This window comes from Diadema antillarum, unplaced genomic scaffold (assembly GCF_040938485.1).
Source record: "Diadema antillarum isolate AM-2024a unplaced genomic scaffold, OU_Dant_1.0 seq00000256_RagTag, whole genome shotgun sequence".
Classification (NCBI taxonomy): Eukaryota; Metazoa; Echinodermata; class Echinoidea; order Diadematoida; family Diadematidae; genus Diadema; species Diadema antillarum.
This window is the reverse complement of record NW_027271297.1, coordinates 89,094-114,642: the sequence shown is the minus strand read 5'-3', so window position 1 is coordinate 114,642 and position 25,549 is coordinate 89,094. Positions and strand designations below refer to the sequence as shown.

Genomic DNA, 25,549 nt, shown 5'->3' with positions numbered 1-25,549 from the left:
CACATTGTGTTTGTTCTGTTAAAACGTTCGAATTTATCAGTGTGAAGAGATTTCACATTGTGTTCACACTATGTATCTCACATTGTGGAACACTGTGTTCTTTCCAGCAGGAATATGTAAGCCATGGCTTGGAATTCTCTAAATTCACAGTAACCATGCATCGGGCCTACTTTAATACTTTTTTCCTGTGTATTTGTGTGTTGTTGTTGTTGTTGTTGTGTTGTTGTTGTTTTTTTTTTTTGGGGGGGGGGGTGTGGTTATAGTCTGAGAAATACATCTTATATGAACATGAGAGACTCTCTTGAAATGTAGTTGCAACAACCAAAACGAACCCCCTCCCCCCCCCAAAAAAAAAACAACAACAACAAACAAACAAAACAAAGCAAGGAGAAACAGTTGGGTACTCTATGATTATACCCAACCACAATCTCACAGCAGCTTTGTCATTCCTTTTTTTTTCTGTTAAGTTCTGGAAAAAAAATTGTGCAAAACTTGTCTAGTTTCTAATCCGTAGAGGTAGAATGCCACTTCGCATACAAGTTTCCCTGCAATTTTTATGTCCTGTCATACATTTCCTTGAATGGGCGTATTGGTTTATTGTATTCGAATGAGACATTTGATACCATATCCTTTAACTGCCTGTTACGGCCCCCTTTTTTATAGATCAAACCTGAGGTGAAAGCTGAAATCTATAAAAAAAAAAAAAAACAGTGTGTTCAGATACTCATGGCAAATACCATTTTCAGGAACTGCAGCTGAACAGACCAGATTACCTGCAGGAGAAGTCACAAGATGTTTTGGACTTGTGGAAGTTTGACGCAGAGTCACACGACGGGGAGTACCGGACAAATTTTGAGATAAACACATTTGGTCGAGGAGAATCGTTAAAGGTTACTGTACCCCACACGTCTTCACGTAATGCACAAATTCACAATGGTTTATCAAATTGAGTGGCGGGCAAGGACACGAAACCGAAGCCTATGGTAAAACAACGAGTTTTTATATCGACTCACAAAAACGGATTTTTGTAATATAATCGCGTAATCATGTTAATTGGATAATTTTACGTGAGAGACAAAGCCTTTCGCAGGTTATAACGAAGTACAACAAAGAAGAATATGCTACAGACATCAGATCTACTTATTAAATCATCTCATTTCATATCTTGCATAACATTTATAAGACTTCTCTTCGAATCACTAACACATTAAGGGCTGATGCAGGAAACTAACTTTTATCTACAAGGGAACTTGCCGTCGACGTAGATCTTTATACCAAGGTAAGTGGAAACCAGTGACAAGAAAGTGTATATTCACGCTTTTCGTACGAACAAAAATCTGATCGAATCGAATCAAATCATATCAAATTAAATCAGATCAACTCAAATCAAATTGTAATTACAAGCTGATGTTAAATTTTGTACAACATATATTACGGTAAACTACGAATGATTGTTCCAATTTTTGTTTTGTTTTTAAAGGACAAGTTCACCTTCATGGACATGTGGGTTGAGAGAATGCAGCAATATTAGTAGAACACATCAGTGAGAGTTTGAGGAAAATTCGACAATCCGTTCAAAAGCTATGAATTTTTAAAGTTTCTGCTCAGTCATGGCTGGATGAGAAGACTACTATAGCTCATGATGTCACACACTGTAAAAACATCGGTGTTAGATTTAACACCACGGGTGTTAAATCTAACACCGATCAAACTTCAATAAAGGACCACACCCACAGGTGTTGAAAATGCACTGTGATGGTGTTGAAAAGTGTTCATCTGACACTTCGTGGTTTTAATTTGACACTGTACCTGGTGTTATTTTGACACTGCACTGGTGTTAATTCAAAAGTGACACCACATGGTGTTGATTTAAATTTGTTGGTGTTAATATCAATGGTTTAACACCCGTCCAGCTTCAATAAGAGACCACACCAGCTGGTGTTACTGTGGTGTAAATCTATTTTCACATTTTTTCAAAAATCTAGTATTTTAATGTAAAATTCTTGATCGTCTTGTTTAAATTATATATTTAAAGAAATATCATCATGACGTGCTAGAGGACGGACGTGTGGGTGACCTAGCTCCGCAAATTTGTTACAGTCTACATACCTGTTGGACTTACATCTAATTTGCCACATCGATTTCCCCTAAAGGACACAACTATGATACAAACGAATCAACTATGAACTCTGGAAATCGTGTAACTAAGGAATACAATCTTCGACCGAAAAACTCTGCCCCAAAAGACAGTCAAAAGGACCAACTCCGAGACACAAACCATAACGGAAAACCACAGGGTGCTACAACATCATCGAAAAGAACCATGGCTCCTCCCCTAACCCGCCGGACCAGCACGAGCCAGCAACTACCCTCTGCTAGCCAAACCTCGGCCACCAGCCACTCTTCCAGTCTCCCCCATGGTTCACCGCAGCAAGCCGCCACCACACATCCAAAACATAACCAGGAAATAATGACAGAATTGAAGTCAATGTTTACTCAGTTCTCTACTGAGTTTCACGTCAAGTTCGACAAAGTCATCTCGTATCTATCAGAAATGAAAAATGACGTCGCGGCCATGAAAGTCACGATCAATGACCTCGAAACATCAGCATCAGACACGTCAACTAGAATTTCCGCGCTCGAATCGGAAAAAAATACCCGAGATTGAACACTCTATCGACAGTCTGAGAATGGAGCTGGAGGACAAGTTGGTCGCCCAAGAAATACATCTGCGCAAGTAGAACCTTCTATTCTACGGCATCCCTTCCCAGCCGAACGAAGATGTTCACAAGGTATTGACGGACACAGTGTCTAAACTGCTGGATATTTCGACCGAGGAAGCCACCGGAATACCATACGTAAACATCCATCGACTACCAAGGAAAAGATCCACCACCTAAGCCGGAAACTCATCGACGACCGATGCCCCAGACCCCATTATTGCCCGGTTCGCGAGAATGAGCGATAGAGATCGGATTCTTCGTGCTTTTGAACACCCTCGACTACCCCGGCAACCCCGAGAAACCCCCGGAAATCTCCCAGCGACACGGCAGGTTACCTTCCGCACGGACCTCCCACCCCGCATGAAGAGGGAACGCGGTCGCCTGGCAACCGTCGCGTATGATCTCCGCAAGAACAGGCAACTGAAAACTAGGATCTCCATTCAAGGCACGAAAGTTCTGCTCATGACAAAAAAACCGGACGACTCATCTGGGAACTGGAAACAGTGGTCCGAGTGAGTAGAAGAAAACTGTTAGTTGTAAGATCCTATGTGAATTATGGTTGTTTAGTATATTTTCTCATATAAATTTGTAATTGAATAAAGAACGACGAATGTAAATTTTACGTACGTTTGTTGCCCAGTACTGATAACACAAACTCGGAATTGAGCGGAGAGTGATAAATTTTGGTGTAATCTCACTGCTTTACACTGTTTTTACAACCTATAACCTGTTAAATTATTTTTTGTGTGTGATTTATAAGTATAACTGAATCATTTCTGATTGCATTAATTTTTTTTTTAACTAGGAATTCAAAACCGACTGGTATTGAATAAGGTTTTAACACAGTGAAAATTACTAAGTAAAGCAATCACTTCATAATATGATACAGTGATAAACTGTTTGTACTGATGTCATTTTGTATACTATGTAATTAAAGCATCAGTTATGGAATCAAAGTGACCTTTATTAAAATGACAAATATCATTTCAGATATTCACTTTTTTGCGTTATAACTGCACTCGGATTTAAATAGATGGTTATCTTATAACATGATACAATATAAAATGAAGTATTTTTTTTTATTGTGAAGTAACATTTGCTGTAGTGCAGTGATGAACGTTTTTTTCTTCTACATGTACGCCCATGTTTATATCGATGCTCTTTGTATATTTTGGAATACACGGTGTGATAACGTTAAACATAAAATCAAAATGTCTGTTTTTAAAGTCAAAATGCCTGACTAATGCATTTGACGCGTGTATCCATTTCTTATCATCGCATTGTTACTGCTACGAACAAGCTTAGGTTAAAACAGATGTTTATTTCAAGAGAGCAAATTAAGTCCACTTACTGCAATGTCATTTTCGGAGACAAGCATCATTGTAAGATTATGTAATGTGCGTGCTATTTTATTCATATAATTTACACCTTGCTCCATCTGTTGGTACAACGATGAACAATGAACTCGAGGTCTACGCACGACCTGATTTTTGAAAGGGTCAATTTTAAAGACATTTTTTTTGGAATGGTATCTTTACCCCGTTCCGGACTTTTCTGCCTTAACCTCTTTCTATCATTCAACCATTGTCAGCAAGATGAATGCAGAATTAGCACTTTGCGCACCAATAGTATAGACCTAATTTTCTATAGGCATTTACACTTCAACGAAGCACCCATCCCTTTTGTAATTCAATCGGTTGAGCCCACTATTCGCGCCATTTTCCGTTGGCAGTAATCTTGCCTGCTCCGCTCCACTAAAACAACCCCACCAAAGTTGTAACTCGCTATGCTATGTTGATTTTTATGTTACAGTTAAAGGTACATTCGAATGGCAGGAAGGAACCTTAGCGGCATTGTCAACTTTTCATGATCCATAACTAAATTTTTTCTGACTGCACCAGTCTTTTGACTAAGAACTCGTAACTAACTGCTATTGCATAAAGTTTTCATACAGTGAAAATTATCAAACAAAGCAACCATTTTATATGATGCAGTGATAAACTGTTGTTATACCGATGTCTTTTGCATATCATGCAATTAAGGAATCAGTTATGGTTTTAGAGTATTTATTACTAAAATCAAAATGTCTACCTCAGATATTCGTGTGTATTCATTTTCCTTTATCGCATTGTGACTGCACTCTGATTGAAACAGATGGTTATTCTAACATGATAAACTGATACTCATGCTCATTATAATAAGCCCAAATTGCAGACTTTGCTCAATGCTTGAGAAAAATGGGTGCCATGCGTGAGATCGTGAGATGGCCCCTAAATGCTTGAGACTCACTCAGAATGTGTGAGACTTGGTAGCTCTGCACATGAGCCTATTGTCTAATGTCGGGAGAGCTGAACGCTCGTTTTTCGACTATCCGTAGATCCGTATCGGTAGAAATAAAGCATGTTTTCATGCCAATTTTTATCAAGCATGCGTTATTCATATTTGACGCGTAGGGTCTCATATGAAAGAAGAAAATATGAATGTTTGGGTTATGAATTTCGTTTTTCAAAAACGTATCGTTAAAAGTCTGAAAATTTCACTTCAAGTCACCATTTGCGCGTGCAAATGAAAATTTGGTAGCACCACTGTTCATTGTTCTAACTCAGTCATGCATGAACGATGAACGTTAAGTTGTATATCAAATGTTAGAAGAAAAGTTTATCTTTCCACTGATGTATATCTCATAAAGAAAATTTATGATTTCGATAGTAAGAAAGTGCACGCATGGAAACCCGATTTCGTTTTTTCTGGGACACGCTGTACGTATTCCCAAACGGTCACTTTTAACCACAATAAGGTACAACTTGATCTCATTTCATTGATGCTGCATGAAAGAATTGACATATTTTTTCAAGGACTGTCTGAGTTTATGTGGCTTTTGAAATATTTGACCTCTACAGGTCAATGGACTCAAGAGGCGGCTGACCTTTATTGTTCAAAATTCTCATATGATACGCGTTGGTTACAATGACTTAAAGGACAAGTCCACCTTCATGTAGGCCTACATGTGGATTGAGTGAATGCACGCTATATTTAGTAAATACATCATCCTACTGGAAAGAACACAGTGTCTCATAGTGTGTTCGCATTGCGTTCATATAGTCGACTATGTGAAAACGCTCTTATTTAACAGTTTGAAGATGATTCCACACTGTGATGTGGTTTTCACCGGGTGTTCACATAGTAATGCTTTGTGACACACTTTGAATTGACGACTCACATTGTGTTCACACTGTTAAAACGCTTCACGCTCGAATTTAGCAGCGTGAAGAGATTTCACTGGATGAGAAGACTTTCTGCAGTGTATGATGTCAAATTCATAGAACGATATAAGAAAAATATGAAGAGAATTTCACAAAAATTTCTTTTTGGAAAAGAGTGCATATTTCGTCGACTTGTTACTGAAGTATGCTTGTTAAGAGTAATATTATCTCTCCTGCCTTCTGAAAGAGGCAAGTCGAGTGTTCTTTCATTTTGGGAGAAAAGTGAAAAGTTTAGTTTTCTTTGCATTTTTTTTATATCGCTCTACACATGTGACATCACAAGCTGTAGTAGTCTTCTCATCCAGCATTCGGTGAAGGGGCAATTTGTTAATCAGTTGCAAATAATGCAGTTTGCTTAATTTCTATCAACATCTCTGTTTCTTTTTAACCCCAAAGCGTTAATTACTGTCACTCATTGGCTCCAAGTCGTATATTTGCCTTCATGTGGTGTTCCGTCGAATGGATGATGGTACTCTCTATAAAAAAAAATCGAGTGAAAATATTCACTTTTGAAGGATTGAATTAAAAAAAAAGTGAATTTAGAGTGAAATTGGAGTGAATTTTGAGTAAAAATTTTCATTTTCACTCGTTTTAGAGTGACCTCAGGGATCACTCCAAAATCTTCGAGTGATCCCCGAGGTCACTCCAAAATGAGTGAAAATGAACATTTTCACTCAAAATTCACTCCAATTTCACTCTAAATTCACTCTTTTTTTTTGTATTCACTCCTTCAAGAGTGAATATTTTCACTCGATTTTTTTAAGAGAGTTATAATGCTAGAGCTAACGGAAAAATAAGAATGCAATCAAAGGGATAGAGTGTACTAAACAACTTTATTTCTTCTTTTTCACAAATGCGATCTGTACATATAGTCCTCATTCCCGTAATGTTTTTCACATTCTTAAAAAAAGTGAAGCGATAGCAATGCGATTAAAAGACCACTAGTGTTCACTAAATGCTTGCATGAAGCACAGAAAAATGTGCATAGTGCTGCATATTCATAACGCTGTTTTACTACGAGTATACTCCATTGATCCTGATTACTGTCCAACAAATATGTCCGATATGCTTTTAGTTTATTTCAGTTCACTGAAATGAGGGTAGCCCTTTGAAAAGGTTAAAACTAAATCCTGTAAATTTTGCGGGATATCCAAAGACAGGAAAAAGTATGAACAATAGCAACAAAATCATAACAGCAGTAATATATTGCCCGACCAGAGAAATCTTTCAAATGTTATGACCTGTCTCTTTCAGAAATGTTATCCTCCTATTAGTAAGATTATATAAAGTGTGATTCGCATTCGTCTTTTTTTTCGTGCAGGTAATTGAGACCGATGATCATTTTGAGGAAATTGAAGGAGGTTACAATTTCCTCGTAGACTTCAGAGGGACAGCACCCACCTTTCCCAAGAGCAGACCAAGTGGCCAACACAATTACCTAGAGGTGGGTACAAAACAACTACAGTTACAGATTTTTCAAATTCGAAATGTTGTAAAACGGCCCCTCTCTTTGGACATAAAAGTATAGATTCTTACCTGAAGTCGTACATAAGGATCTTGTTTTTCTGCTTTTCTGATTTAAGGTTGGAAGACCAAGAAGAATAGTATTGGTAGAATTAGTAGTACATTGCATTGATGTTTGCAATTATCGGGGCAATTACACAGCATATGAATTTGTCATATTAAGATCTATATCACAAGTTTGACAGCAATAATTCCCCACTTTTGCAACTCTGTACGTCCCAAAATAAGAAACCTGGCGTTTTACCTCAGATAGTTGTACATTGAGAGAACACCAAGGTATTTGAGTTTGCAAGAATACAAGGACCCGAAAATGCGATGCATTTGATACCCAAAGGGTGGTATCGCGTTAACTCCCGTGGGGCATTGATACGTCTGTGTAAACACAAATGAGGGTCGCACACAGCAGGTGCATGCAGCATAGATGCAGCAAGAGCACAGCACAATGGGCATGTTTCAAAAGGACCGTGTGCAGCAGGGTATTGGTAATTTGTTAAGGTAGATTCTGAATTTTCACTGTTTTACGATTATGTTATTTTTCTAGGTGTTATGTAGACAAGCATACTGGATTAAAGTTGGAAGAATATACCTGTATCAATACTATATATAATAGCATCAAATAATACTATCTCATAACAACTGATAACAATTTAATAACTTCTGATAATAAAGATGATAGCATCTAATAATAGATGCTCAGATGGCTGGCTGATATGTGTTTGTGTGTCAAATATATCTGCTCTCCCAATCTTTCCTAAAATTCGTGTGTGAAAGGACATTTTCTGCGAACTGGATATAATATGTAGTATTCAGCAACTTGTGAGTATGTAGATATTGCATGATTCACCCCTCAAATGGTGTAGTTCTGGAACTGAAATCTTTGGAGTACTCGAGAGCTCCATGAATCAACTTTGAATGTGTTGGTCCCACATACTGACACTTCTGTGACACTTCAGCCGTATACACTGTATCTGCCAGTCCTCTCTTTCCTCATTGCCTGGGTCATCCTAGAAGGAGACAACAATATACTAATAATGACTGCTATGAGGGGCACAGTTAAAAATATGGCCCAAAGGTGATGTCAAAACCATAACCATAACCATAACCATGATTTCACATCACCGAGGGCCTACATAATTTTAACTGTGCCCCGAATATCAAGCTGTCATTATTGTTTTATATACCGAAAATATAGATTCTTCCTATCTGATTGGTTAAAAGGTTACCTGAATTAAACACAAAAGGACTCGTAATCAACGCTGATCGACAGCGCGGTGGTCGGATCATTGGTGCGTACATATGAGCGATCTATGTGTACGGGGTTGCGACTGTCTCCAAAACTATTTACAGGGCACAGTTGATTCTATGTTTTTTCCGTCTGGTCTCGTTTCTGTTTCTGTCTTGTTTTTGTTTTCCATCGTCCAACCCTCGTGTATCGTTATCTCCGATGTGCTAGTCTTGCTTCCTGTCGTAGCCTCTCTTTTGCGTTTTACTATAGCCTCGTCGATGTCCCAGTGTGGCTTTATGTCCGTTTTATATGTTAATGTTGTCATTATGTGTCTTTTCCTTTTTTGTCTGACTCTTTATGGGCTTCCATTTCTATTTCTATTTTGTCAATGTTTTTAAACATTTTTTCTCTCTATTTTTGTTCTTTTTCTGCTGTTACAACTATTTCGCTGTTGTTGCTTCAGACATTTTCGTTGCTGTTCTGATGCCGATAATTGTTACCAATATTTTTACTGATTCTTTCTCTTCCAAGGGGCCCACACTCTACAAGCTTCGTCTTTTCAGTGGGTCCCTCCGTTTTTCGCCTTGTGTACGTTGATATTCCACTTTATTTCAATTTACTTCAGGCATTGTAATGTATCTTTACTGCAAGTATACAAGTACTGTTTTACTCTGTTAAACTCACTTTGTTTGTTTTTTGGATACCATTTTTATCACTGAAGAAAGAGTGATGTTTGTTATGTTATTTATTTTATTGTCGAAAAACGGAATAAACTAGAATTTGAATTAGAATTTACTAAATTTGAATTTGGATTACTATGCCCCGGGCACAGTAAAATATGACGTCATTTTGATAGAAAATGGGGCACAGGTATTTTCATGACTTCACTTTTAAGCAATCAGATGAGAGGAATCTACATATACACACTAATCCTGTTGCCTATTGTCGAGACACAATGGCCACTACCACTGAAGGACTCGGTACAAAATAATCTGTAGCAGTGACATGCCAAGTAGTGAAAGAGCTTGTGAGGATTGACGAGTTCAGCTCACTCCTGAAATTCATTGTACGCGAGGCCATGGAAGAAAAGATGGGAAAACTGCTGAAAACAATCCAGGTTGTTCAGGGTGAGATGCTGTACCTGCAACAAAAGCTGCACATGAAAGAAAAAGAGATCGATGCATTGAATAAAACTGTGTCAATCCTCAATACGTGATCTGCAGAAAGTAAACAATACAGTCAAAGACCTTGAGCAGTACTCTCGACGGTCCTTCATTCCAATCTTCGGTGTTGAAGAGAGGCTTGGCGAAGACGATGAGACCACTGCAGCAGACGTCATCCCTGACCGGCTTGGCATCATCCTGACGCCAGGAGATGTAGATCACTGCCACCGCACTGGAAAATCACCAAAGCCAACGACAACACCAAAACAGGAAGCTATCGGCCTACAAAAAGCGACGTGAAATACTTGCGAACAGGAAGAAGCTGAAGGGATTTGGAATTTCCATTGTGGAAGATCTGACAGTCAAAAACCAAGCACTCCTGACAAAAACTCGAGAGAACAGAAAGGTTCTGACAGCGTGGACAGTAGATGGCAAGGTCATCGCCCTTCTGCCTGCCAGTGGTGGAAAACTGTGAAAAAGATGATAAGAAATGAAGATGACCTCATTCAATAGCTGTAATCTACCAATATTTCCACAGAGATCTTAATGTTTGTATGTATTCTGGGCTACTTCCATGTTTTAAGCCACATTTTGTTGTACAGATTGTATTGTTTATTCCTTTTCTAGTATTGGTTTATAACTTTGCTCAGTGAATGCGCGCGCGCGCGTGTGTGTGTGTGTGTGCATTGCAGTACTTCTTCTACTCAGTCATGGCTTTGTATATCTTGTGTTTCAGAAATTCTGCCAATGCGATTCAGCGAATTCATATAAACTCTTTATCAGTATATTCAATTGTCAAAAAATATAGATATTATCAAAACTTTATTCACTTGTAATGAACCCTTTTGAAATAAATCCAGTGAATTTGGATAGTGAAACATTGTATGACACAGATACTAAAGATGGTAATCAAATATCAGCAAAACCTAAATGTCAATATATGTTTGATGAATATTTCCGTTCCAGATTTGCTCATGAGCAATCAGATTTTTCAGTTTTTCACTTAAACGTGAGAAGTCTCCCAAAAAATTGGGATCAGTTTAATATGATGCTTTCATCACTTCATTATAGTTTTAGTGTTATAGCACTTTCCGAGATTGGGTTTAATGAAAGTACAAATTTCAAATTTTAAAATATCGATAATTATTCTTTGTCTTATATGTTTAGAACTTGGTGGATTTGCTATGTATATCCAAAATGATTATCAGTATTACGCAAGGATTTGTAATGTATTACAACAGATTATGAAATGGTTTTCATTAAAATTGTCAGCAAGAAAAAGTCTGTAATTGTAGCATGCATTTACAGGCCACTAAATACTGATATATCATCTTTTTCTGATAAAATGCATAATATACTTGAAAAGGGGGAAAGTTAAAAGAAAGATATTTACTTCACAGGAGATTTCAATATTGAGTTGTTGAAATCTGCCGTACATAATAAAACAAATTTTTTTTTGGGGGGGGTGGGACATGATGTATTCGTTCAATCTATACCCTTTGCTTACAAAACCAACTCGTGTATATCTTACCAACCATTCTTCTTTGATTGATAATATTCATACGAATGTTTTAGTGAATGATCAGTTTCAGACTGGTATCATCTATGAAGATCTTTCTGATCATTTTCCAGTTTGGTTTTTTTTTGTATACTTAAAACAGAATCTATGGTTGCGGTACAGGAAAGATATATATTCCGGAGAGGTACATAACAAATGAAAATATATCATTATTCAAACAAAAATTGATGTTAACTGATTGGTCAAATGTTTGCAATCAGAATGGGGTAAACGAAAGTTATGACCTTTTCTTTAAAATGTTTTTCTCCATATAGTTGTTTTCAACCGCGGTCTATTCCTTTTGATTTTAGTTCACGTTGTAGAAAGCCTTGGATCAATAAAGGCATATTGAAATCTATAAATCATTAAAATCAGTTGTAATAATTGAGTCTAAAGAATCCAAGTGCCATGTATTATGAGAATTATAAGAATTATAGAAATAGACTTACAAATATACTATATTCAAAATATGGATATTATACTGATAAGTTTATACCGATAAGTTTACTTCTTTAAAATGTGATATGAAGAAAACATGGCAATGTATGAACGATATACTTGGAAGTAAGAAAGACAAACTCACTACCTCAATATATGTATCATGATGATGTGAAATGTTCATCTAGAAAAGCTATTGTGCAACAGTTCAACTCTTATTTTGTTAATGTTGGGGTAAAACTCTCATCATCAATACCGAACACTTCATGTGATTTTACTGACTATTTTTCATATCAAAATGGTAACTCTTTCTTCTGTATAAACCAGTATCTACTCATGAAATGGTAGATACTTCTGTATCTATATTCAAAGTTCAAAGGCAAGTGGTCCTAATGATATCTCTCCAAGAATTATGAAAGAATCCATGCATTGTTTTGTTAAACCTCTTTATTATATTTATAACCTATCCTTGCAGTCGGGTGTTGTCCCTGATAATCTTAAAATAGCCAAAATTGTTCCGTCATTCAAAAATGGTAATGCAGAAAGTATTGAAAATCACAGACGGGTTGCAATTCTTTCTATCTTAGCTAAAGTTTTGGAAAGACTTATGTACAATCGTCCTTCTAATTTTTTTAACCAACAACGAAATATTGATACCAGAACAATTTGGATTTCAAAAAGATTTCTCTACATGTTCTTGCATAACATCCTTCACAGATTATATTTTGCAGAAAATTGATGATGGTGATTATTTTTGTGGAGTATTTATGGATTTGTCAAAAGCATTTGACACCATCGACACAAGGTTCTGCAAAAGAAATTACATTTATATGGAGTGAGAGGTGTACAATTACAATGGTTTGAAAATTATTTGTTGAATAGAAAACAGTACAATGTATATGTGATGATCGATGGTGTCAGATCCTCTTATTGAACCATCGCTAACTGCGAACTGGTCTATAGGAGAAGTAATATACACTTTTAGAAATGTCAGGGGTTTTGGTGTGACCTTTGAGTAACTTCTGCGTGGCTTGTGTGACTTTTTTTAGGGTTTTAATTCAACAACTTGTGTACCCACACTGCCAGCGGAAGGTTATGTTCAATAGCTCTGTTGATAGTCTCACGCAGTATGGGCGTAAAGTCACAGTCTCTGACCACAGCACTGAACCGAGTGTGTTTGCTTGCGTTACCAGTTGTTTAAATGTTATTTGACATTCCCGAGCGTCCCCGTCTAATTTTAACATGTTTCTATTGTTTCAATCAGCTTAATTCCTTTGTTCCAAGTCTTCGTATTTAATCTTATCAAGGACGATTAGGGGTCTGTCCTTGATGGCAGCCACTGTAAAAATGTTTGCAAGAGGGAGGGCTGGCTGCCTTGAATACATCTTTTTCCTAACTGTTGAATTCTTCTTTTTTCGTCGTTTTCACTATTATTCATGTTCTCATTATTATCTAGCTTCATTGTAATATCAAATTTTCATTAAAAGGAAGGTATGCTGCAGGATATTGGTACTTTGTCTGTTAAAGTAGAATCTCATTATTTGCTGCTTTCATGACTTTGCGATTCTATTAATTTTCTCTGTGTTATGTTGACATAATTTGTACTCTGTTGGAAGAACATATCAATTTTTTCTCCCCCTCCCGAATAAAAAATATTTTAAAGAATAATTCACATCGATTGAAATTATATGTTGTACTAAAGCACCCATGCTCTTCATATGATTCTCATGTTGTGCCATACCTAATAAACTGTACCTTTTTTGGGGGGAACTCATATTCTCCTTATTTACGAAAGTTGACAGTTTTACGACAGAAGACAATACGTATGTGCACTGACTCTGTATATCAAGCACTTAGGATTACCTCAAAGTCATTAAAATCAAGGGGGGGGGACTTTAATTCTTCGCATTCATACAACTTAATAGTTGGACAAAAGAAGGAAATACGTAGTCCACTGGCTTCTCAATCAAGCAACCACATCCAACTTATTTAAATCGTTAAAAACTCTGGAGTTGGTAGATACAAACTAGTTGCAAATTGCTTCTTTCATGCAACGTTATTATAGGTTTTCCCGGCCAATTTCGCACTTTTGTCAGTCCAATTCCTAATTACTGCATTCAATTTAGCAAAATTTAGCGTAGATGACATGTTCGGTATTTCAATTTTGTGATCTCTTCATTCAAATTCATTTTGGAGCATTCAAATTACCTAAAGTCTCATTCTTATTAACACTTTTTCAGTTGAAATTCGTAAAACAAGCAAAATTTCGTTATTCGTTCATTCAATTTAGAATGATATCGTCACGTGATCACGGACATGCTGCACTCGTTCACTCGAATTCATTTTTGGGCATCCAATTTAACATCTTTCGCAGTCATTTTAGCACGCACGTTTATGCTTTGGTTCTTTCTTCCTTTTTTTCAACATAGTCATTGTTTTGCAAGCGTCATTATATTTCATATTTTCGTATTAATTTTAGAGATTTTGGCAACAGTTTTTTTTTTCTATGTGCTTAGTTAAGTCTTCCAGTCCGAAGATAGTGAATGTGGCCACAATTATCTGGCCGTTGAGCGCTTTATTCCAAGTGTGTCGGCCAGTTCTGGGAAGTCAAGGTTATGAGGATCAAATGTTCCTACAATTCTTTTTTTTTTTTGTCTTTTTGAGAAATACGTCGGTATCTAAGTTGTGCTGTCATGACTGTAAGAAGATGAAGTTAATCTGTAGTTTTGGTACATGTAGGAGTAAAATGACAAGTATGAAAGAAAAGGGGCGTTATAGAACAACAAACTCGAGTTATAAAGGTTCAAAAATATATGATACTTTTACTGCTTAACAGTGCGTGGAAGAAACAAAAAGTCACATAGAAATACGCGTTTAAATGTTCTTTTATTTATTTATTTATTTATTTATTTATTTAGTCATATTTATACAGGGTGGCCCTATCAGTAGTCAACGCACTGTTCTCCCTAGAGGCCCTGTGTCACAAACTCATTCATAAAAGTCAAACGAAACAGACAAATAACACTACAGAAATATACAACAGAGATTACAGAAAATGGATCTAACAAGATCAACATAAATATCAGATAACAAATAACCCAGGTTATGAGGCGAAATGTTTCAAATAATTACAGCAAAAGGTAGCTTTTGAAGGAGAACTGCGTATAATTGCAGGAAGTGCATTCCAAAGCATAGCTCCAGAGAAAGAAAAAGCCCTTTTCCCACTCTCAGAGGTGACTCTAGGCAAAACAAGACCATGGGTGCCCGCCCTTCTTGTCCTGTACCGATGTGTACTACTGCATAGCGTGAAGCGATCAATCAAATAGGATGGAGCAGAACCATTAATTACATCATATAAGAGCTTAGCCCGATGGAACCGCCAACGTTCCTCCATGGGAATCCAGTGCAAAGTTTTGAACATTTGAGAGGAAGGTGTTAAAGGATTTGCTTTCAGTATTATCCTTGCCATTTGTTTATGTTGTTTGATCAGTATCGACCTGTTGCGCTGATTGCAATTCGTCCAGGCATTACAACAATAGTCAAAGTAAGGTAAGACCAGTGCGTTACCAAGCAATCTAGCGCTGTCAAGAGTTAGATATTTTCTAACTCGTCTGAGTAATGCTAATCTGGCTGCTATCTTTTTTGAGGTATATTTGATTTGCTCTTGCCAGCTAAGATGCTGGTCCATCCAGACCCCTAAATACTTCACACTTTGGACCTGTTTGATAATTACATCATTCACCTTAACGACCATATTCAGATTGGACTGAACAAACTTCTGTTGTGTGCCAACAACAAGTACCTGTGTTTTATCTACATTGAGTGTGAGGTGATTCTCATCTAACCAAGACTTCACTTTCTTGAGTTCTCGGTTCAAAACCATTTCTATTCTTTCAGGATTTGGATCACTGAACATCATAACAGTATCATCTGCATACATCATTATATCACATTCATCAACTACTCTTGGCAGGTCATTCATGAAAATAGTAAACAACAGAGGGCCTATAATGGACCCCTGCGGTACTCCAACCTTTGTTTCATGAATGGCAGATTTCTTTTTTTGAACAACAGTATACTGAGTTCGCTCATTTAAGTAGGAAGTAAACCACTTAAGAGCTGTTCCCTCAATACCGTACATTTGTAACTTCCTAAGTAATATCGCATGATCTACTGTGTCAAATGCCTTCCTTATATCAAGGAAGACAAGACCAGTAAAACTTCCTCTATCCATATTCCTCAATAAGAGGTCAGTAACAAAAGTCAAAACAGTATGAGTGGAATGGCCCTTTCTGAAACCCGACTGATGGGGGGTAAGTAGACCATTGTCAACAAAGTAATCATGGAGTTGGTTGTGTACACTTTTTTCAAGTATCTTGACAATAACAGGTAGTACTGAAATTGGACGATAATTGTCAATGTTAGTCTTGTCTCCTCCTTTGTGAATTGGGGTTACTTTTGCCCGTTTCCAACAAGGGGGGATAACACCTGTTCGAATGGAACAATTATACATCTCTGTAACTGATTGTGCTATGACAGGTGCTGCCAACCTGAGCAAATGACTACTAAAACCATCTAGACCAGAGGATTTGGTTGCTTCAATGGATTTTAGTTCCTTTTCAACAAATTCTTTATCAATGTCAGTCAAAGTAAATGTGTTCATAGCATGTCCTCTATCTGACAATAAAACAGGTGACTGATTTTGCAAATGGAACTTTGAAACAAGTTCACTCCCAATTGATACAAAATACTTGTTGAACATAGTTGCAATTTTGAGGGGATCACATTCTACTTCATCACCAAGTGACAGACTCAATGGGGTGAACCTCACACTGGTGGGCGCTATTTCTTTCAGAATTTTCCACAATTGCCTTGGATTGTTTTTATTTGAAACTATTTGAGTTTTACAGAAATCTCTCTTAAGTCTGAAGCGGAGGTTATTAACATAATTACGACAATTTCTGTACAACTGCCAGTCTAGTTTGGTCTTTGACTTTTCGGCCTTCTCTCGTAACCGATCCCTTTCACTTGACAGAGATATGAACTCAGGTGAAACCCAAGGTGTCTTATTCCCTCTAACTCTCTTTGTGACTAGTGGAGCATGTCTGTCACATGACTGAACAAACATATCTTTCCACATATCCCATATTCCACGAATATCTTGCGACCAGACAATATTTTTCAAACATTCTTCTAGGTCTGTAAGAAACATATTCTCATTAAGTTGTTTGATATTTCGTGCGGTAATCATTCTTGGTGGTACATAAGGTCGAAAGAGTCTACGCACAACATACACAAGGCGGTGGTCACTTAAACCAAGTGGGACAACATTTGATTCACATACATTTTGGGGAGTGTTTGACAGAACAAGATCAATTAATGTAGTACTCCTATCAGTTACTCTAGTCGGGATTTTGATCATTTGATGCAAACTGTTATGATTACCTAATTGGTTAACAAAGCGGGATCCTCTACCACTTAACACATCATAATTGAAATCACCCAGAATAAAACATTCAAAGCCAGTTTGAGTGGCTGAAGATATTGCATCATCGAGTTTGTTGAAATAATCTACATCAGAGTCAGGGGGTCTGTAAAATGTCCCAACTAGTATAGGCCTTGTACATGGTAGTTTGACTTCAACCCATAAACTTTCCAAACCAGGTTGTTCAAGGTTGACTCTGCGAGTATAAGAAAGCTTATCTGTTACATACACCACAACACCGCCTCCGCGGCGGTTGCGATCTGTACGTTCAATCATATAACCATCCAAAAACAATTCAGCATCACCTATTGTTCCATCTAGATGGGATTCTGAAAAAGTTAGCACATCAAAAATCTTATTTGCAAACTTATCCCTAATGTGGTCAATTTTGGGATAAAGGCTACAGATATTCAAATGAGCAAACTTCAAACCTCTAGATTTTACTTCAATACATGAATGTAAATTAGATACATTAGACTGTTCATTCATATCCTTTTCCTCATCAACAGTAGCTGTCTCCAAAAAAATGCTTGTATTCTGACTTAGCGTTCTTTTTCTGGCCCGTCTACCGCGATGTGTTCTTTTGCGTCGTCCAATCCGAAGACTGCAGATTCGTCTCCATACATCAGGCTGTAATCTATGACACTGGTTATTCGTGGTCAAAAGATGTAGTGTAGGGGGGTCATACGTAATTCGTTGAGACACACGGTGAGGAATCTCATCATGGTTGACAGGTAATTCACTGTCCTCCTTCTGAATAGGTCCAGGGTTTGGATCAACATCACCGCATACCAGTATTGATGAGTTAAGTACAGCTGTGCAGTTCGGATAATAGGATACTGGGGCTCCATAATGCTTAACACTTGCTGCTGGTTCTTGGGTCTCCTTCCATTGAATAGCAGAACAGTAAGGCTGGTATTCCAGTTCACTGGACAAAGCATTCCTCAGCAGGAAGATGAAGAAGATAGTCCAGGCTTTCAAACACCCCATTGTGCTCCAGAGACCTCAGTCCAGTGTTATGGTAAAGAGGCTATAGATGATCAGTAGAGTATGAAGAGGGGTAGAAAAAACATTGGGCTGTGTAGTGTAATGGTGGCCAAGATTCAAAAGCCAAGCTCAGTCCAAGAAAAAGTTCCATCTCTCTCTACCGTCTAAATCCGCAAAAATATAGAGCAGAATTTGTCCCATCTAGTCAGAAGGGCATCCCGAACAAGTTTCTCAAGTAGAATAAACAAAAAGTCACAAATGTACGCCACAATCACCAACTCATTAGGAGCACACACGAAGGGGCTACCTAGCTAGGCGCACACCTTTTTTTTTTTCAAGAAAGAAAAAAAAATAACATGACGTTAATTTGAATGAACATGTTTGGAATTTGACTGCCCATACGCGAAATTGAATGACTGAAATAGGCCCTTCGGCCAGCGCTGGCGACTTTAATTGACTGTTTTACGAATTCGAAAGGCACATGTGCAAATTTCACTGATCGAAATGCTAAATTGAAAGAACAACGTGCAATTTTGAATGACAAAATGTGCAGTGACGAGGATTTTCGCTAAATTGAATGAACTTTCTATCAAATGGACTGACAAAAGTGCGAAATTGGCTGGGAAAACCTACATTGATTGAAAATATGTGTGACTAAATGCTCATGTGTACACTGATCACACTCGATTACGTCATCAGTTTCTCCATCGGGCTACTTTTAAGGGAAATCTAAATATTCATTACGCCACGCTGGACATGTATTTTTGACTGATTTGAATCTAAAGGGAGCGCACAGTTTTGATTGAGACCTAACTTCAGGTTTTTAATATCTTTTTGTGAGATAATGAGAATCCTCTCATGAAATATGATAAAGCATGTAATTCCAAGGGGGATTCAACATTTCTTGATGAAAATAAAATGACTGAGATATCCTCAAAAGAGCTTCTCAATAAAAAGCGGGACCCACCTTTTATTAGGATCGCTTTTTTCGCTTTGTTTTGTATGTCTCAGCAATTCCAAAACCGATTTTCATCTAATAAACTTTGAATTCCTCTTAAAATGGTATGCTCTGTACAATTTCATTTTTTTTTGTATCTTACAAACAGTTAAAAGCCCAATTCTAATCTCCACCAATACTATACAATCCCTTTAAATAATGATACCATAGGTTAAAAAAAAAAAACCTTGTCCAATAAAGTACTTCTGAATTCATACTGATATTCTGTGTCAGCTCTTGCAAACTGGATTACGTAAGTGGTTGATTTCTAGCTTTGAAACTGTTTGGTTTCAATGACTTTAAATTCTGGGCCATCTGACTGAAACATCTCTAACTGTGAATTGGTCTATATAACAAGCAAGATACACTTTTAGAAGTAAAATACTACATTACTGCATTATGTACAAAACAATTCAACATGTGCCGATTACAGAGATAAACATCAGCTTTAGTCTTGTAGAGGCATTGGCAATTTAAGAACTAGTTGAAAAATATGGCGATTTAGAGACCTCGATATTCTGCGGGAAGGAAAAACAATGAAGGAAAATTACCAAAATAGGGCTTAGAAGAGAGAAGTATTCATTTTATCTTATCAAATCCTTTTAATGATTACTGTAAGTTATTGTATTAAGATACAAAACCACACCACAGAAACGTCGTTTGTTTGTTTGTTTGTGTTTTTGGTATGACTTTTGCGTGGCGTTTGTATGACTTGTATGACTTTTGTTAGATTTTATGCAACACTTGGTTTATCCTTACTTCCAGCGAAATGCTATGTTTACTACCTCTGTCTGTTGTTTCGTACAGTGGGCGTAAAACCATAGTCTCCGGCTTTTTCATTGTTTTCGTTGTTTGCTTACGCTGCCAATTGTTTTAATGTTATTATTGAATCCCCAGCGTCCCTGTTCAAATTGTTAACATATTGCTATGGTTTCCATCAGCTTCATTTACTGTAAAAAATGTTCGCAAGAGATAATTTGCCTTGAAAACATCTTTTTCATATTAAACTGTTGAATTCCAAGTGTCTTTATTCAATTGTTAGCATGTCTCTATTGTTCCCATTAGGTTCAATTATGCCAAGGACAATTTATTACAGCTCTGCCAGAGTGCAGGCAACCATTGCGAAAAAGATCGCAGGAGAGAGGCTGCCTTGAATACATTTGTTGTTGTTGTCATGAGTGTGAAGTTTTTTTTTTTTCGTCGTTATCACCATTATTCATGTCTTCATCATTATCTAGCTTCATTGTAATATCAAATTTTCATCATAACTGGCATTGCCACTGATATTTTTGATCTATTGGTACTTTAATGGCCATCCGTTTTTAATCTGAATGTGTATTTGCTTGTCTGTCTATTTGCGCGTGTGTTTTCTTCAGACCAGAAACCGCATCGGGGTCCATCGCCAGGTTGTGCTGCGAGGCTTCTTCTGGGACGACCTCTACAACGGTTTCAATAACAACATCTCGAGGGATCCGGACATTTTCCACTTTCAGTAGGTTACACTAGTGCCGTATATAGGGTGGTTCCCACGTACACCAATTAGCGGGATACAAATCTCGAGATTTGCATCGCGATCGGTATCTCGAGTTTTTTTGCACGTGTGGACAGAAAAAACCCGATAATTATAGCGGGATAAGCATCGCGATGCTAATCCCAAAAAATCTTGCGCTAGTTCATCAATTAGCGGGATAATTGGCCCCGCGCTGGTACGTGTGAACGGTCGAGATTAGAATCTCGAGTTTTTATATCCCATCATACTTCACCTCTTTCACCTCTTTGGCGCACCACAACAATCGCGCGCGAACCACACCACTGACGCGCAAAAAAAAAAATGGACAAAGGGAAGTGCGCGCAGGTAGTGATAGAGAAGGGCGCTGTGTGACCCAGTTTGCAGGCTTTGCTGTTATCTCTATCGGCAATTAGCGGGATAATTCTGTACGTGTGGATGCTTGCAAAAAACTCGAGATTCCGAGCGCGATCGCTATCCCGCTAATTTGGTACGTGTGGACGCTCGCAAAAAATCTCGAGATATGGAACGCGATTGTCATCCCGCTTTTTTGTACGTGTGAACCCGGCTTTAAAGAGAGTCCAGTCCGGACAACTGCTAAATTGGACGCCATGTCGTTACCGCGCGTATTACCCCGTTACAGGGTAGCGTGTGCACGCTCGTACGTAATAATGAGAGCAAACCAAACAAGGGGTAGTGAACAATGGACACAGCGTATGAGCGCACTTGGTAACGACATGGCTCCATGATGATCACCGGACCTATTTTGACCAACCACAGGCTTCAAACTCATAAGCTAATATGTATTTTAGGGGGGAAATTGGTTTCGTCCTGTCTACAAGGTGAAGTTTTTGAATGAGATAAATACCAATAGCCCGCCCTCACCTTTGCTCGGATTGTAGTGTCCATCAAATTAACCATGGTTATGAATCCTTAACTTTGAAAGTTCTGTTCTTCAAAGGAATGAAAAAAAAGGTATCCCGATAACTAAAATCAGTACGGTATTGGCATCTCAAATTGGATATAGTTATCCTTACTTTTGGAAGATGCCCAGAATAGCTTTTGCAGAACCCAAGGAATAGAATCTTTCTTTCAGCTATAATGTCGGAAAACGTAATTATTGGTATTTTGCGTAAAATTGGGTGTACTAAACTTACACACTTGCACACTGCTGTATCCCAGGATAGACACAAGAAACCAGGGCCTATGCATCACTTCAGTACTATGCATATCATTACACTACGCAAAGTTGAATTAACAAATACAATTTACAAATAACTGTTTATATTTGTTTTGTAAGAAAATTGCCACTGTACTCCCCCTATCTATACACCCTCGCCCACTACGGGGCCTTTTTTTTATCTACATGCAAACTGTGATATCATGGGCATAATCATAAGAAAAGTTTGGTGACGTTGTTGTTGCATTATAGATTGTATCTTTCCTTCATTTCTGGCAGGTTTTGGAACCACATGCAGGTGTTCTTGCCAAGGGAACCTCCAGCTTGGGACGCGTTTCTGCAGAGAATGAAGGCCAAGGGTGCCCCGAAGAAGGCGAACTGGAAACCCCGCCCAGAGCTGATCCGAGGTGAGCAGTCTGTCGAGAGAACGTAGAGGGCGTTACCACCGTGTCTCCCTCTCTTTCGATGTTATAATCCTTTTTTCCCCCATATATTCATATAATCATAATAAAACGTTTATACAATAATCTGTTGCTTTTTTTATAGAAAAGAAGTAGAAACACATCGACATTTATTTTTTGATTGTTTAAAAGTAAAACGATTATGGAAGGAGGTAATTATGAAGTTATACTGTCTAATGGAAGTTGATAGTGATGATTGAAAATTAATTTTTATGGGGCATCGGGCAAAAATATTACAATAACTGTAAAAAATTGTGCGTTTTCTAAGTAAATTATACTATTTTTGAAACAAGAAAACAGCTGATTCTGCAATCTGCGCAAAAAGTAATATTTATTTATTATTCATTTATTGTCTTCTTTAAAAATTAGGGTAGTCCCACTCAGATATAGATATGTTGGTTCAAGATTGTAGAGATGAAGAGAATAAAATAGCCAATAAAAAGGAAAATTGGGTTTATTGGAGGTACATTTAATGGGAACATATCGATATTTTTCATTTTAAACGGATTTTCTTTGTGTGTGTGTGTGTGTGAGTATGTGCGTGAGTGAGCGCAGATGAACCGGAACTGGATTCATGCAGGGTGCAAGTGTGTTTGGATTTGTATGCGTGTGTGTAGGGTTGTAAAAGCTTAGGTGTATGTGTTTGTGCGTGCTTGTATTTTTTTTTTTTTTTTTGTCCGAGTGGATGTAGGAGGTAGGGGTCTATGAATTTGTTTAGAGTGTTGATTAAAGGTGTTTGTGATGGGAGGCAAGTGTAAAAGTCGTAGTTTGTCCTTTGGATTGGTATTGTGGTGGGGGTATGATTTCACACCTTCCTCGACTTCAATTATACGCTATTTGAATGGGGGAAAAAGGACATGATTACGTGAAAGTTTGGATTGCTATGATCATTGAGTGATATGATTTAAGAAGATATTTTTTTTAGGCATCTTTTTTCAATATTATTTAGTCAAAAAATGAATTGAGTAAAACAATGAAGTGTTTTCGAGACTATATTCTGTACCGAAGATCTCGTTTTTGTTTTTTATAATGTTACCATATTTTGTATTGTGAAATAATCATCATTTTGTGTATTGTGAATGTATGGCAAGATGAAGGAAATAAAACATCACTTAAACAAAAATAATCACAACATTCAGAATATTCACATTCAGTTGTCACCATTATAACATGCTCATGATAGTTTTCACCGGTATTTCAATAAGCATACCAATTTGATGGAAACAAAAAAGGGTAATTCAATTGCCCAGACTTCCAACAAAAATGATTTTGAAAACAATTAGGCTTTGTAGTAGAAATACACAACAATTTTCTTTCTATATTTTCTTATCCTTTCTACTACTATTGTGACATCATGTACAGAGGGCGTCATGTGAATTTTACTACACCTTGAAAAAATTATTACATTTGTACTGACTATCTGATTCTTCATACGATCACGATTTTGTTATTTGAATATTTCACTTTGCTGTACATTCACTGAATCTGTGTTTGGAAGAAAATGCTTGTACATGAGATTTTTTCCTCATAGTGCGCTATCCGTTTCTCAACCATAATAAAACATAGTTTTCAAACCTTACATAAAGATTATTCTTAGCCTAATTTTTCTACGCAACATCAAACATACATTGCTTTTTTGTTTATCATGTATTTTGTTTTTACGAGACATGGTTCGAGAAACTCTTCGACAACGATCTCCTTCTTTCTTTCTCAATCTTTCCGCCTCTTCTGCTGACAGATTGCACTGAAGATAACACGTCGAGAGAGGGCGTGGTGCTCCCCTCCAAGCCTCGCTGGTCCCTCCCGTCCAGGCATCACTGGTCCGTTCTGGCGATGCTGCTCAAATGGTTCGTCGTCCCGCTTGCGTCATATGTCGTCACGACATTCGTTCTCGACCGGTGAAAGAGCGCCATCTCATCAAGGTGGTCGACTTTTGACAGGCCCTACAAAACACTTGCTGCAGTTCTCACACATGTAGAATTAATGAATCTACAAAAACGATATTTCCCCAGTTGTTGCATGGGAGGCTTCAGGTTTTCATTTTTTTCGTTGTATGTTTGTTTGAGTCCCTACGTAACGTTGTCTTTCGTAACGTTACTGTTCATTTTACTGTTAGTGGCTGTACGTTGGGACATATTATGTTACAACACTTTTTCCCATGCGCACCATCAGATAGTTAATTGTTTTGAATCCACTTATAATCATTTTCTTTCATTTTTACCTGTGTAATCATATTTCATCCCATGAATTTAAAAATAGTTTAGCGAGAAAAAAATTCTAACGGTTTACCGCGTTATCCTATCTCTACCCAAGTCATCCCTCCCTCCTATTTTTATATCATTTATGTCATTATGTACGAGGGATGCTTGCTAATCAAGCTACGTTTACGCAGCTGTAGCCTTTCTATATTATTCATTTCATTGCTGCTGCGTTTTACTGCACATTGATAAGGCAGTGAAGAAAAATACTTTGTTAACAACTTATGTTTATGCATATGTATGGCACTAACAATGTTTATATCATGTACATGTATGTGCATGTACAATAATACAGGAACCAATAACTCAAATCACAGGGCTCAAGAGAGAGAGAGGGATATACATTATATATATTATATATATATATATATATATATATATATATTATATAATCTAACTATACAATGAACCATGACAAACAGTGAGTAAAAGGAAAGATGAACATTAAAGTGTAAGATAGGAGTGGACCGAGAAGGGTAAAAGAAGAGGATATTGCAGTACTCACGTACCTTGAGTCGTGTCTTATCATATTCCATTTGGGAATATACCAGCCTACCAATCAAGCTACGTTTACGCAGCTGTAGCCTTTCTATATTATTCATTTCATTGCTGCTGCGTTTTACTGCACATTGATAAGGCAGTGAAGAAAAATACTTTGTTAACAACTTATGTTTATGCATATGTATGGCACTAACAATGTTTATATCATGTACATGTATGTGCATGTACAATAATACAGGAACCAATAACTCAAATCACAGGGCTCAAGAGAGAGAGAGG

The 25,549-nt window shown here is 37.4% G+C and overlaps 1 protein-coding gene across 1 annotated transcript in view; it reads left to right on the top strand.

The window, feature by feature from the left end:
• LOC139729728 (cytidine monophosphate-N-acetylneuraminic acid hydroxylase-like) overlaps positions 1-24,413 on the top strand; it is a 59,995-nt gene extending 35,582 nt beyond the window's left edge. The window contains exons 12-15 of the mRNA XM_071640665.1: positions 7,308-7,430; positions 20,740-20,855; positions 22,330-22,457; positions 24,250-24,413. Of these exons, the coding sequence (XP_071496766.1) occupies positions 7,308-7,430; positions 20,740-20,855; positions 22,330-22,457; positions 24,250-24,413 (531 nt within the window). The remainder of the gene's footprint in view (positions 1-7,307; positions 7,431-20,739; positions 20,856-22,329; positions 22,458-24,249) is intronic.
• The last annotated feature ends 1,136 nt before the right edge of the window (positions 24,414-25,549 follow it).